The 13,431-nt window shown below is 46.8% G+C and overlaps 1 protein-coding gene across 1 annotated transcript in view; it reads left to right on the plus strand.

Moving 5' to 3' along the window:
* The window catches only part of LOC135897703 (uncharacterized), a 41,091-nt gene continuing 27,660 nt past the window's right edge, over positions 1 to 13,431 (plus strand). Inside the window, exon 1 of the mRNA XM_065426423.1 lies at positions 1 to 112. Within this exon, the coding sequence (XP_065282495.1) occupies positions 74 to 112 (39 nt within the window). The 5' untranslated portion in view covers positions 1 to 73. The remainder of the gene's footprint in view (positions 113 to 13,431) is intronic.

Raw genomic sequence — 13,431 nt, forward strand, 5'->3', positions numbered from 1 at the left:
GAAAGACATGCGCTGCTTTCGCTTTCCACGGGATTATGAAAAGAGAAAAGCAGGGTAGTCGAAAGTGAGTCGTATGGACTGGAATGCGAATGATAGCTCGAAGATCTACAAGGTAAGCCATAACACCTATGCTGCTTCTCATAAGAGTATTCCACCTAGCCACTTTTAGGTACCAGCATTGTGTGGTTAGAATAACGCCGTGAAGCTTACTTTTTTTGTTTTATCACTCTTAAAGCGGATGGCACGCCGCATTATCAGTTTTTCTGTGACGCGAGAAGTCACCAGAATTATCTCGAATGATCCGAGCCACTCGCGACTAGGTCGAGTTCCATAATTTTGTCGTTGTCTTTAGCATGTTATGTCGAAGTTTCCTTACCGGCTTTGAATTGAGCTCGACCGAGAGCGGCGGGCATCCTGTTAATCGACGACAGCCGAGCACGTTTGCTGCTATCGCCACCGTGACTGATGAATCTTTCTTGAAGTGAAAGTGGCGTAAGTGAAAAGAGACACTATTGAAGCGTACTGCATGTTATGCACCTTCTAAACTCACATGCCCGACAGCGCCGAAAGGCGTTCCTTTATAAAGCAGTTGATGTAGTCGAGTAATTCATCGGTTTGAGCATTCCACTTTGCCAACGCGGACCTAGGGGCACAGTAGTCATTTCATCTGAGATCTATGCATGCAAGTATGCGCTATTTTATTTCTGTGTGCGCGAAGCGCTTAGGACTGCGAGTAAATGTACAAGACCTTTATACATCTGAATTTGCTGGCGCAAGTGCATGCTAAACAAGAATATCGGCCGACGCACCATTGCCCGCCGTATCAGCGCTCGTCCCAATATGGCGGTCACGAAGGCAGTGTCTACATCCTGTAAAGCGGCACACTACATCGAGGCACACTACGTGACTGCAATCAGAGTCCGCGCGCACCGCACTCGGCTAGAAATCCTGTAGCGGTTGGAAGGATTGTTTATCTTTCATCAAACAGCTAACATTCTACTACCACTCACATCTTTAATTACATACAATGCGGTTATTGCATGTGCGCGTGAAAAAGTTAGTTTCGCTTACGTTTGCAAGATAACAAGGCTACGATGGAGGCGGTCATGCGGACGCACCAATATTGAATGTATGTGCCGTTGCAGCGCTATTCCTTATCGCTGGCAGGGGAGCATGAGATTATTCATCTGAGAATAGGTCTTTTGCTTGGGCTGGTGACGCTGTGCAAGGCTAAGAAACTCGCCTAACTCACAATTTTAAGCCTCGCAGCGAGACTTGAAGCAGCTGCGATCGCGCTATGGGGAACCAGCGCTGGTCAGGAGGCGCTACGACATTTTTCATGCGTTACTAAAATATGCTGAAACCATCCGATAGGGAGGCTACGAAGATGGCACGACATATTTAGCGATAAGAAACGTGCGCCTGTATCAATGTTTGTCTAGCCCGATGCGGCCAGCCAAGTTCTGTCCATGGCCATGCGCGCTGCGTAGAGCGCATGCGCTGCTACGTCCTAGCACGTCGGTTCCCTGCCGTTTGAGGAGCCGTGAAAAGTGTGACTCAAGACAATCGGTGAATTTGCTGACACGAAATCACTGCGTGTGCTACTGGAAACTGTGTCTACCGCTCGCTAGGCTGTGTGTTACGGCGCTGCTGTCGGCACGCGAAGCTTCAGCGCTGGTTGCCCATAGCTATTTGCAATGAGACCGTCTACGCCACGGGAGTTTGCCGCTGCTGCATTACGAAACAGAAAAGCTGCTAGATTTCCCGTGTTTACAGTTTATAAAACGAAACATTACTCTACTGCAGCCTGTGGCAGAGAGCGTCGGCAACATTTCAAAGCGGGAACGATGAAGCTTTCGCAAGGCAAAGTCCATGTGTCGCGTGGACACATGCTGATCTATAACCTAGCCTTATCTCTTAGTTTGCAACCACCAGCCACCACGTGTAAACCAGGTGCACTCCTAGCCATAACTTCTAGTTGCAACCACGTGTAACTTTGAGACGTTCATGTACGTAAGCATTGCATGAGCGAAAGTGCGTTTCACTTTACGTTGCGCAGCTACGCAAGGCTGCCCGCGCGGCTCTAATTCTCGCGTTGGTTGCACTTCAACAAATGTCTCGCCTTCTTTAACGAGTCCCGCTATCAACTCCACTGCAATTTGACATGCTTCGCAATCACAGCACGTGTTGCTTGGATGGACTATGCTTGCATGGCGTGAGATTGCGTAATGAAGACTGCACTGGGGAGACTTGAATAACTGAAACGGAGCCGTGTTTCATGTCACTATATCCTAAACAAAGATAAGCACACGTGTTCACGAGCATGACGCTGCTGCACTGTCAATTAATTCAGAACGTAAACCACATAACATGGGGCACAATATCCCTAAACATGTCAAGCTGAGGAAACACTAATGCTGATTGATTTACAAGCTTTTTTATTATAATGACACATTTCTTTACTTATGTTCGTTAACATGACACTGTTGCGCACAAAAATATACAGCACAAAAGCAGGAATGCAAAATACATAATACGATGGAAAGCACGTCAAAAACAGCAAGCTACGAAGTAGTTCTAATGAAGTAGTTTAAACATTGAAAAATGAACATGGTTAACATAACAGTGAATGAAATGAGGAAAATACATTTCACGATTATCTATTGCATTGAGGAAAAGCAGTGAAACAAAACTGCTGCTTGTTTACACGGATGAAATCATTAGGGAAGCAATTCAGCTCATCACATCACTTTCTTGCCCACGGCGGTTCGGCATGTTGCGCGCTTCCCGTGTGAGTTTGTTCTTGTCCCTTGCGAGAAGTGCAAACGGCATTTGAGAAAAAAATTCAGAATTTCCGCCGTGGTGTCTAGTATACCGCAGCCCTTCGGAAAGCCAAGGAATGGCGCCGGGAAAGGACACAGCGTCTCCTTTCACAATGAACTTATCGCTTGGAACAAGGTGAGTGGTTTCAAAATCTTTTTCGCACACTCTGACAAGCTGAGAGTCGAGCGTAAGGCTGCCAGCTTCCTGTCGTGGTATTGCATGTTTCCACTTCACCCGCTCATCGGCGTCACTAGGCAAACAAAATAAGGATACGTTTTCGCTCGTACCTCTGTAGCCGAAGTAACAACGCGGCATCCAGATCAACAAATTATCTCTTGAAATAAGGAAAACAGACTGCCGACGGCGCCGGACTACTTGGGTGCCCAGCCATAGAATAAAAAAACAACTGACGCAGCGCGCAGATTTCGTCTAGCCCCCACGAAGCGACTTTACCCCTGCCTAAAGTCCCTTGATAATTTGAAAGTAGCGACGCTTTACTGCTCGCGGCGCCTTCCTCCTTCGTTTTCCTGGCGCGCCCGCTGCGCACGGCACGCTTTTTCTCCTGGGCTCCCGCCGATGGGCCGCAGCGTTGTATGGAGGCGTGTTATTTTGGGCTAGTTGCGCGCCCCAGTGGTGTTGAAAATCTTGAGAAATGCTGATAACGGCATGGATAATGCTGAAGGCAGCTTTATGAGGGGGTTGATATTTTGTTAAAGCTCTATGATTGGGGCTCTACTGATGTAAATGGAGCTTGGAGGGGAGTTCTATACTCCAGACAATTTTTGTGCCTCATGATGAAACGCTTTACTTTGTGCGTCTCATCTAGAACTACTAGTTGCACATCACTTTGTGTGTGGCTTATTATGTGAAAGCCTCAGATCTTTGTTTCAAGGTCACGTTGGGATACACAAAATATCACGTGACCGAAGGGAGGCCGTATAGTTGAGCAAATACATTATGTGCATGCCGATACTTAATGTGGAAGCAACAGTACGAAATCTTCCCGCGTGGCACATATGAGCGCAAAGCCTGTAAAAACGAAACGCTTCGCTACAAGCTAATTTTTATACTGATGTACACTGCTTATCAGTATTGATGATGGCAGAGCCTAGGCAGGAAAGGAAAGAAGGCATCACAGGTGCTTTTGTCCGCGTGCAGTGGGGCATGGAATGTTCTATGTTCGGTCTAGGGTTGTGGATGAGTGAAGTGAGAAGTTGGAGAGCTGGACACAAAGGCCTGTCTCCACGGCCCATTCCTGCCTAGCGGCTGCACACCCTCGCGCGCGCTCGACGGAAAAAGTAGGTCAGACTGGCTGCCGAACAGTCCAGAGGGAAGTAGAAAAAGATGACTCAAAGGCGATGGAGGGCGCGTAATTTCGCCCGCGCCAGTAGTCGAAGTAGTCGAATATGAAGATGTTAAGTTCGCAAAAGTGATGAGCTGGTTGGAATAAAATGCTCGGTGGCGGATTTGGGGAGTTCTTTAGCTGTCAGCGCGCTAGGCTCGTTTCACTTGACATTTATTGATGTCCGATTTCACCGATATATTGGCTCTTACAGAAGAAACATTCAAGCATATAACGGGTACGTTAGTACTTTATGTACCTGAAAGTTTACAGCTCCATAAATTTAGGAATGCAAGTGTTAGGAAATATACAAGTGTTCAAATAAAATATATTGCTGCCTTCTTGCAGCTACTGCTTGCTGCATAAGCATGGTTAGTAGCTTTGAACGCTGGCCTATGGGCCGCGGTGCCTTGCCATTTGCTCTGGCTGTCACTCAGCAGCAGCCACCACCCGGTCGGGTGCTGTAGCCAGCCGGTCAACGTCATGGAGAACACCACGAAACAGTTTGAAGAAGTATTACATCAGCATCCATCCGGCACAATCGGGCAAGCACCCATTGATAATGGATTTTGCACAGTCAAGCACATCTACAACAGAGCGACCTTTATAATCATGGAATGATTCTGTTCCGATTCTAGTGTAAGACGTGCAGTGCATGAGCTTGACAACGAAGTAACCTGTATAACGTATGATTTTGAAGGATTGAAGCACTTGGTTATCAAGGGGATCAACTGTATATTTTCCCTTCAGTCCTGAATTATGGTATTCTGCAGCGAAATTTTTAGTACTTGCAGGTATTTATGTTCTAGGTGTCCACAGTCCGAAGAAAAACATTCATTTGCCTAGGAATATTATTAAACAAATTCGGTCGCGTCATATTATGGAGACATCGATCGTGACTAAATACTTTTTTTCTCAAGTGCGCTTAGCCAGTTTACCGATAGGAGAGCCATTATTTATTCAAGGTTGTGCGAGTGGTGCATCAGCGAGTTCGCAGGTTGTGATATGGGAAGACAGTCATTCTTACCTGTGATGCACAGGAAAACATCACATTTGCGGCAGTGGCCCCGGCTTTAGCCACGCACTTCTCGTACTTACATCGCTACGGAAATGGCGCGTCGACTTGCTGAGGCCAGTGGTCCTTCGCATCCTACCTCACACAATCTCATCATGCTTACAGCAAGGACGGTGACTCAGAATGAGCTATTCAGAAGTTACTTTAAAGGACAATTCTAAATTGCAGCGCACGCAATATTCTCAAATCCAAAACAACAGACTGTAGTGCTTCTGCGGGGCAGCTTCGCTCGAACGAAATTCCGTTGATTTGGCATCAAGCTAGGCATCTCCCATATCCTGGACACCATTCGAGGACACGGCATAATTGCGTGACCGATGTTCTTCCTTTGATAGTGCAGAAAATAGGCTTTGCCATATTCACGATCAAACAGCGTGCGCGGAGATTCGTAGCTCATTTAAAATTGCCAACATTCAAGATTAAAAGGAATAGCAAAAAACACAACTTCTTTGTTCGACGATGAACTAGATAGCGCAAAAAGTCGAAAAAGTTTCAGTAGTTTTAAATTTTCGCACGGCGGCAATGGGTCGCCGGCGTGGTAAAGAAAGCTTGATTGAGTCACAGTGTCTCCGAATCGAGACGTGGGTGAAACAAGGTCAAAACTATTCAGTAACAGAAGCATGATCCCTGACTAACTGTTTTTATGAAAGATAGCTCTTTCTTTACATAAAACAGGAGGTGTGCCATATTTGTGGAACTCCATCGAGGAAACAGCTTTTTTTGAAGCTACAATGTCTTAAGGTGTTATTGTGTGACTCACGGCAAGTACACATGTTCTCTGGTCCACCCACTCATATTTACGAAACTGCTACTGTGATGACTCTCTTTTAAGCTGTTATTATGTTATTGATAGCAAGTGCCCACGTTCTCCAGTCCACCCAGTCATTGCCTGTTGCAGAACTGCTAATGGTAGTCATGAATGTGTATTAAGCAGTTAGAGTTTGGGACTGATGGCAAGTGTCCGCGTTTTTCAGGCATGGTTCTAATGTGCAGCTACTTTCTCTTCTGTCTCCCTTAGTCCTTTGTTTCTTTTACACTTCAGCTGTTCAAACTTTTGTTAGACATGTGTGTGAGTTTGTGTGCCTCTGCACAGCCCATAAAATTAAACAAAACATTACGCCTATCTACTGTCAGTTTATTATGCTCCACCATATAAACAGACAAGGACATAAACACTTCATTTGCTTAGTCATTCTGCACGACACTATAGCATAGTCGATGGCCAGGCGTTGGAACGGGGCCTTTTGTTGCGAGACCCGACTGGCTCCACGAGGACCACGCTGTATTCGATGTGTCCAGCCTGGACAAATATAAACACTTTATAACGAATTAAACACACAACTACGTTACGTCCAGAGCATTAAAGCTGTGAAATTTCAGGATTTCCCTTTTCAATTGCGGATTCTCACAGAGCTGGGGCCGTATGTTCGCTGGGCAGCTGGAGGGTTGTGGGGCAGTGGCTCAGGGGAGCCCTCCGGCTGCCCGAGCGTTCATTGTAAAGAGTACATTTATTCAGCGGTTAGAGTAGAAGTAGTTTACGCTTTTGATAGACGAACAGTTTCCACAAAAGGAGCGGCAACAGGAAAGAACAGAAGGTTACTTTCACATGAAACGCAGCTCGCTCTAGCTGTGGTGCCTACAGACCCAGCTGTCACGGGCACCTCCACGGCGGGCTGATTTATGTTTGAGACACGAAGAAGCAGTGCTAAAACGTTCACCTATTGTGCTCCTCCCAAAACACAACTAACGCATTGTTATGACAACAAAAGAAAATCTCATGAAATTCTAGCAGTAAATCGTCTTGTGCACGCCAGCAGCGTACACATGCACACAAAGGGAGAAAAACTATATCGTTTATAATAGTGTCACACAGGAACTTTATATCGCAATCGAGCCTAATCTGAATAATATATCTCCATTAGTACTGACTCCCTTCCGCAGAATACCAATCGCTGACTGGAAATTACATATAAATTAGGCGCGATCGCGATTGAAAGCGCCCTGCGTGACTGCGGTATAACATTGCCTACGAGATGCAGTATACACGACGTGATTGCCAAAAAAAGTTTGCAGCTTTCTCTGTTTTTGCTGAGGTTATCAACGGCTTACCTCATTCAGCACCTGAAGAAAGTGCTCGTACACGCCCGTCACCATGGATGTGCCAAAAAATTGCTGAATGCGGCCACAAAGGCCGGGCAGGCGCCCTCTACCCGTGCTACTGCAAATACGAACATCATTGTAAACATCCCGATAAACAGAGCCACCTGTGGCTCACATGTCGCTATCACGACGGGAGAGGAAAAACTATTTCCGCAAAATTACTTGTCATTGCCCGGCTCTAGGTCACCCGACCCCCCATGTTCAATAGGCCAGCGAGTTGGTTCCACAACTGCCGCTTTCGCTCCACCGCAATCTCTGGGCTCAACGTACATTTTACCCTCACAGGAAATGGACGTCCCTCCCTGACAGCGACCAACGATTCCCATTTCACACAATTCACACCTATGGGCCCAGTCTCACATTCTTGTGGGAGATCATTGAACTGGATCGCAAGCGAGCAGAGGAAAGAAAGCTACTATCGCCAGCTGCGCGCTGCCGCCAATCTGTTTTTGTGCGTGCGATGTCCCCTAGTGGAATAAAACAAAATATACGCCGCTGAAATTAGTTTTCTTCTCTCGTATGACACTTCAGGTGCAGATTATATGTTGCAAGCCTCAGACACTTTCATTTCAATATTAAATGTCTAAATCATAAAGCATCACAAATATTCAGCATTTAATTTCACGTCCCTAGTGGAGGCCCAAATTGGCGACGCAAACTTCCGGGGCTGGGCTCGCTCGCCTGATGACTGCGCTCGCCCTCCCATTCTCGCAAATTTTGCAGATTGCCCACCTTGTGACCTAGCGGCCAAACCGAACGGTCGGAAAGTGGTCTCAGCGACCTGCTCAGTGGCCGTTGGCTTGCCGCGCCGCTTGGCATACCACTGCTCTTTCGGCTACGCGTCGCTCCTCGTGTTGCTCCCGTTCCACGGTCGCGCGTGGCTCACTAACCCCTGGCTTATCCTCCTGCCTCGCCGCTAACGAGCCAATAGCGCCAAACCAATAGCAGCCAGGGTGCGGGCGCATGGATATGCGTGCCCACCGGCGACAAACGCTGTTACCTTCGACGGCCTCGCGTTTCACATTGGCCCCGATTAGGCAAAGTAATGCTTCGCAGTTAGTAGTTATTTTGCCTAACATGATCGAATGTGGAATTATTTCCCGTCGCCAACTGCTGAATTCCTTTGTGTTTTATAATTTTGTCAAAGTTCGTTGTGCACCTAATAGTTTTATTTAAGTTTGTAACCTCCCCTGCTTGGGCAGTATTGCTGCCTGCAGTATATTTTAGAAATTAACCCCGCACCTCCACCCATATGTTACACGAACGAAGGACTCAAAAGTGGAGACTATTTGCAAAGTATATTTACAAAGGGTAACTGCAGCGCTGGCCAGTTCAGCCCACAGCTCGAGAGCGAAAGAGCGTTCGCCGTCTTCGTCGGGGCGCCTGCGTGCCTCGTCCACAAGAGACACGCAATATGCATGTATAAATATTTGGCTGAGCGTTCCAAATATCAAAGACTAAAGTACGCGTAGTACACAAGTGATGAGATCGCTTTGCCTAGTGGCACCCAGACCAACATTTGAGAAAAATGCGAGAACATTTAAGCACTTCTTATAAGTTGGGAATCCGATAGCATTATAGTCGATTTGAACGCCGCTGAGCGATCCTTCGAGTTATGAACTCGTCGGGGGCAAACTATGGCGTTGAGACACTTGGGGTGTTGTAATTTGGTCTTAGCGAGACGCTGCTAAAAGGCAGGCGAGAACTTGGGCGAAAAAGGAACATGCGGATAACACAGGTCTACGAAGGTGAAAGCGAGGGTGACCTGGAGTCGCAGTGATGCCCTCTCCCCTAGCGCAACACCTGGCGCGCCTTCGTTCAGTAGGTTTGCCCTTTCGCCCACTCCGCTCCGTCCAGCGGAGCTTGTCACGTGCAGTGGCAGCCAGTGGAACCTTAGGTGCTGTTTCGCTGCTACAGACTACACACCCTAAATTTTTTGCTCAATTGGACATTTGGGCTTTCGCATCAATAGCTACCGACGAAATTCCCAAAGAGACCACCACTCTTGTGCAATTTCTCTTATAATGGGAAAGGTTTTTTTTTTCACGTGGTATCCAAAACGCTAGGTTAAAATAAGTATGTGCTGGTATATATTCCACCTACATGGCAGGTGCCATAGTTGTTCAATTACAATGAGCACAGAGCGGTCGCGTGGTCACAAGCGTCCGTAGTGTCGCCGAAGATAGTCGGTGTCTGTAGCTCGAATGGGCGGTTGAAAGAATTACTAGAACAGCAAACATTCAGTGATCATTTCACAGAAAATTAGCGTCAGGTCCTCCTTTTGGATGTGATAAGCAATTTTATTCCGACTTTACTAGTTCCTTATAATGTGTGTGATTTGTTCAGATATGTTTTTTATTCGCTATCACACCCAGTGGCAGAAGCCGTACCGCACATATCCAGTCACTGAAGTCGTCAATATATACGGACATATACCATGCATACCGCAAAGTTGTTGATGTTTCCTAGGAATTCTAATCGCACCTATACTTCTCGCCAATACTCCTGTCTCCTCCCTTTTGTTTCTTAATGCGTCACCGATTATATTTACCATAAAAGGATTGGAGTGGTCGTTTGCCTGACATAGGTATTACTCACGCCTGATAACCGCGACGCATTTAAAGCAACTAATCGCCGCGGCATGAAAATGGTGAGGGGTAATGTCAGGTTCTTGGGAGAATATCGTGCACGCAAGAGTAACCTTGGTGAGAATAATAGACAGAGCGTTCGTACGCAAAATCCAATCTTTTCACACTACTCTCATAAGATCGACTAGGCTATATTTACAACACATGCATGAGCACTCAGAAGAAAACATCGGTATTGCTGGCAGGAACAAAAAAAAAAGGGTGGAATAGATGCTGTAGAGTTGCTCTAAACGTTTCTCTACTGCACCCGTCAATGACGCGATAAGTCATAGACTCCTTGTTCTTATTCACTAATGAACTGGCGCAACCCACTTAGGAGGACCGGTCATGAATCGGGTGGTGAAATAACTGTTAGCCTTTTTTTATATATATTAGGGTGACTTGAAGTAAGCAGCTTGTAAATGTGAGTTAAACTGTCTACTGTTACATGTGTGAATAATCAATGGTCTAGATAATATTTTAACTTTTGTTAACACTGTAGGTATTTAGAAGAATTATAACATGCGATTCGTTTTGTCTGACACAAGAAAGCAGGCCGCTTCACAAACGTTATTATGGCTGTAACCCAGTACGGTAGCCCCACAGGAAATAGTTACAGAAAGAGTCACATTAAAATCAAGATTTTGGAAAGGTTCTTCTAAATATCTTTCCTGTTGACTAATGAAACGTCTGCATGTCAAAAATAACTGTTCGATAGATTCACTCTCATTCCATGCAGGGCACAATGGCGATATAGCCAGACCAGACATATGTAGGTTAAAGTTCAGTGGGGGGACTCCGTACTGAATTCTTGTAATCGTTAATTCAATTTTTCTGGAGGAGCACCATTTGTTGTTCCAAGGAAAACTGAGATGCGGAAAATCAGATGTTGCCAATGACGATTGCGCGAACTTATTTGTAGAAGTATGTTTTCTGAATCATGCCGCAGTGATGAAAGCTTACAGGTAAAATGGGGAATATAGAACCATCGTGAGAGGCTACTGCGAGTGTATCTGCATATTCGTTTAATGCTAAACCTTTGTGGCCTAGTACCCACACTAAACGAGACGTAAGGGTCTTGGGAGGAGATAATAAAAAGTTTTAATGAATGTGAAAATTTGGGTGTGGGGCACAGTGATGATACAAACACGGCTTTACCGAGAAAAAAAATTGCGTCGGCCCAGATGATGCGGTCGTTAAAGAGGATGCGGCAGTGGTTGAACCGCAGGGTGCCATGTCGGCGCTGGCCTCAACGCGACGCTTGTTAGTCGGGGCCAGGACGCTCAATGAACGGGTTCCGGCTGCGTTCTCCGGGAGACGTCAGTAGGGCTGGGTGCTGCATCAGCGTTTAGGAATAGTTGGCGCACGGGGCATAGCCATGCTCTTCGGGAAGCGTTGGTCGGGCCGGGGCGCACGAGAAGCTACGGGCAGCGAGGCCCAGGTTGTGGGGCAGGCTCCGGTCCTCGCACCTGACTTGCCAGTCGGCTCCAGCCACCAGGCTCAGGTCGACCATGAACCGTGACCCGTGGACATCCTCGGAGCGGTCCAGTTCCTTGGAATAGTGCGGCTGCCTCCTGGCACCACGTAGGCACGCTTTTCTCTTCTCCGTTCCACGAACCGGCACCGCCTCCTTCTCGCCAATCTCCTGAGCCCCCGCAGCCGTACGCTCTCTTCTTCCTTCTCCTTTTTTCGTTCGCCGTCACCTAAGTTTCCGGGCTCCCAAAATCAAGGAAGGGGCTGATAGATGGAATAGCACACTGTGGTATAAAGTTTGTAAACAGGGAGAAGATGCCTCAGAAAGGCTGGCCAACGTTACGATAGGAGGAGCTATCTTCCTCAAAGGCGGCCTAGTCATCCTCGGCTTAGTTCTAAAGGGTTATTGCAATGACGTGCAGTGGTGAGGGTGTTTCTTAAACACCCTCACCAACACATTCCGAAGTCCCGGACGTCAGTATGCCTTTTTCGGCGCCTGAACCACACAGGGTATCGCCATTTCTGTATATCGCCATAACGACATCTAGGTTGAGCGACTGGGGCTAATGTCCCCTCGAAAGATCATGCCGCTGCCTTCTAGTCACCCCATACATTTCACCGCAGACTCCTTGTCGCCGTCTAACTACTTCAAAATTACTCGACGCATCGCTGCTATGCTTCTCAAGTCACTGTTCCAACTGATGTTTTTTTTTGGTCTTGTGTGTTACTCGCGCACTGACCGCCTGACCAGCTCTTCTAATGCCACAAGAACATGCCGCCAACGACACCCATGAATGCCCTCTAACCTCTCGATTACCCAACGCCCTCCCATGCCCTCTTCTTTCCTTTTTTCTTTTTCTTTCTCTTCTTTTTTTCCCTCTTGGTGTCCCCCCATTTTCCTTTTTTTCTCGTTTTCTCTCTTTTCATTTCTCCCCGCCTTCCCACTCTCCCGCTCTTGTCCCCTCGTCTTGTGAATGAAGCTCACAGACGTCAGGCGACAGCGCTCATTATCTCTGAAGTTCTCCCTTTATAACCAACCGCCACCGACAACATCCGCGCCTGACGTCACTGCCTTGACCCTTTAAAGCTAACATGCTGATGATGACGAGGCGCCTTTGACGAAGATAGGTCCTCCTATCGAAACGTTGGTCAGCCTTTCTAAGGCACCTTATCGCTGTTGACAAATTATATACCACAAGTTTCTGGGCTGTGTCTTGTTCCTTATGTTGCATTCGTCGAGGACGTCTCGCAACACAAGTACAACGACTAGCGCAAAACAAAAGGTGACAAGCACAAAGGATAAGGAAAGAGTGGCAGACTACGACAAATCGTTCACTAGAGCACACAAGCTTGGTCGGTATGAATGTAGGCGCCAATTCCAGCCTGCGCCATGCAAGTGCTCCCAATCGACCGATTTCGATGGTTGTAGCTGACGACAGAATGTTTGTGCCAGTGCCAAAGAGGCAAAACAAGCAGATAAGAACCGGAATTACCTCTTCATACAAATATGCTTTAGAGGTTGCGAAACTCTGTGCAGATGTCTCACAAAAGTTTGTTTTGCCGTATTGTGTTATGCTAAGCTTAGAATTTGTTCGATTTGTGCAGAATGCGGAAAACGACTTGCAAGGTTTTGATGCTGTTGGGAAAACGTCGACGATTAGCTCGACACCATACATAACATCCGAAATAAGAGATAAGCATTTTTGTACCTCAGGTAATTCAATGAACGCATACTGCTTTTGATATGAGTTGAAAAGTTGAATTGCAGGAAAGAAACGAGTACATGTTACAGACAGTTTTGCAAAAAATGCCACATTTGCTCCACGAAGTGATCTGCTGGAGTAAAGTTCGAGAAAATTACTGCGACATAAACAGGGTACACTAGCTCAAAACGTCACCTCCGTTAACTGCATTCTGCCCTTTCTTTTTTG

Source organism: Dermacentor albipictus, chromosome 1 (genome assembly GCF_038994185.2).
Source record: "Dermacentor albipictus isolate Rhodes 1998 colony chromosome 1, USDA_Dalb.pri_finalv2, whole genome shotgun sequence".
Taxonomy (NCBI): domain Eukaryota; kingdom Metazoa; phylum Arthropoda; class Arachnida; order Ixodida; family Ixodidae; genus Dermacentor; species Dermacentor albipictus.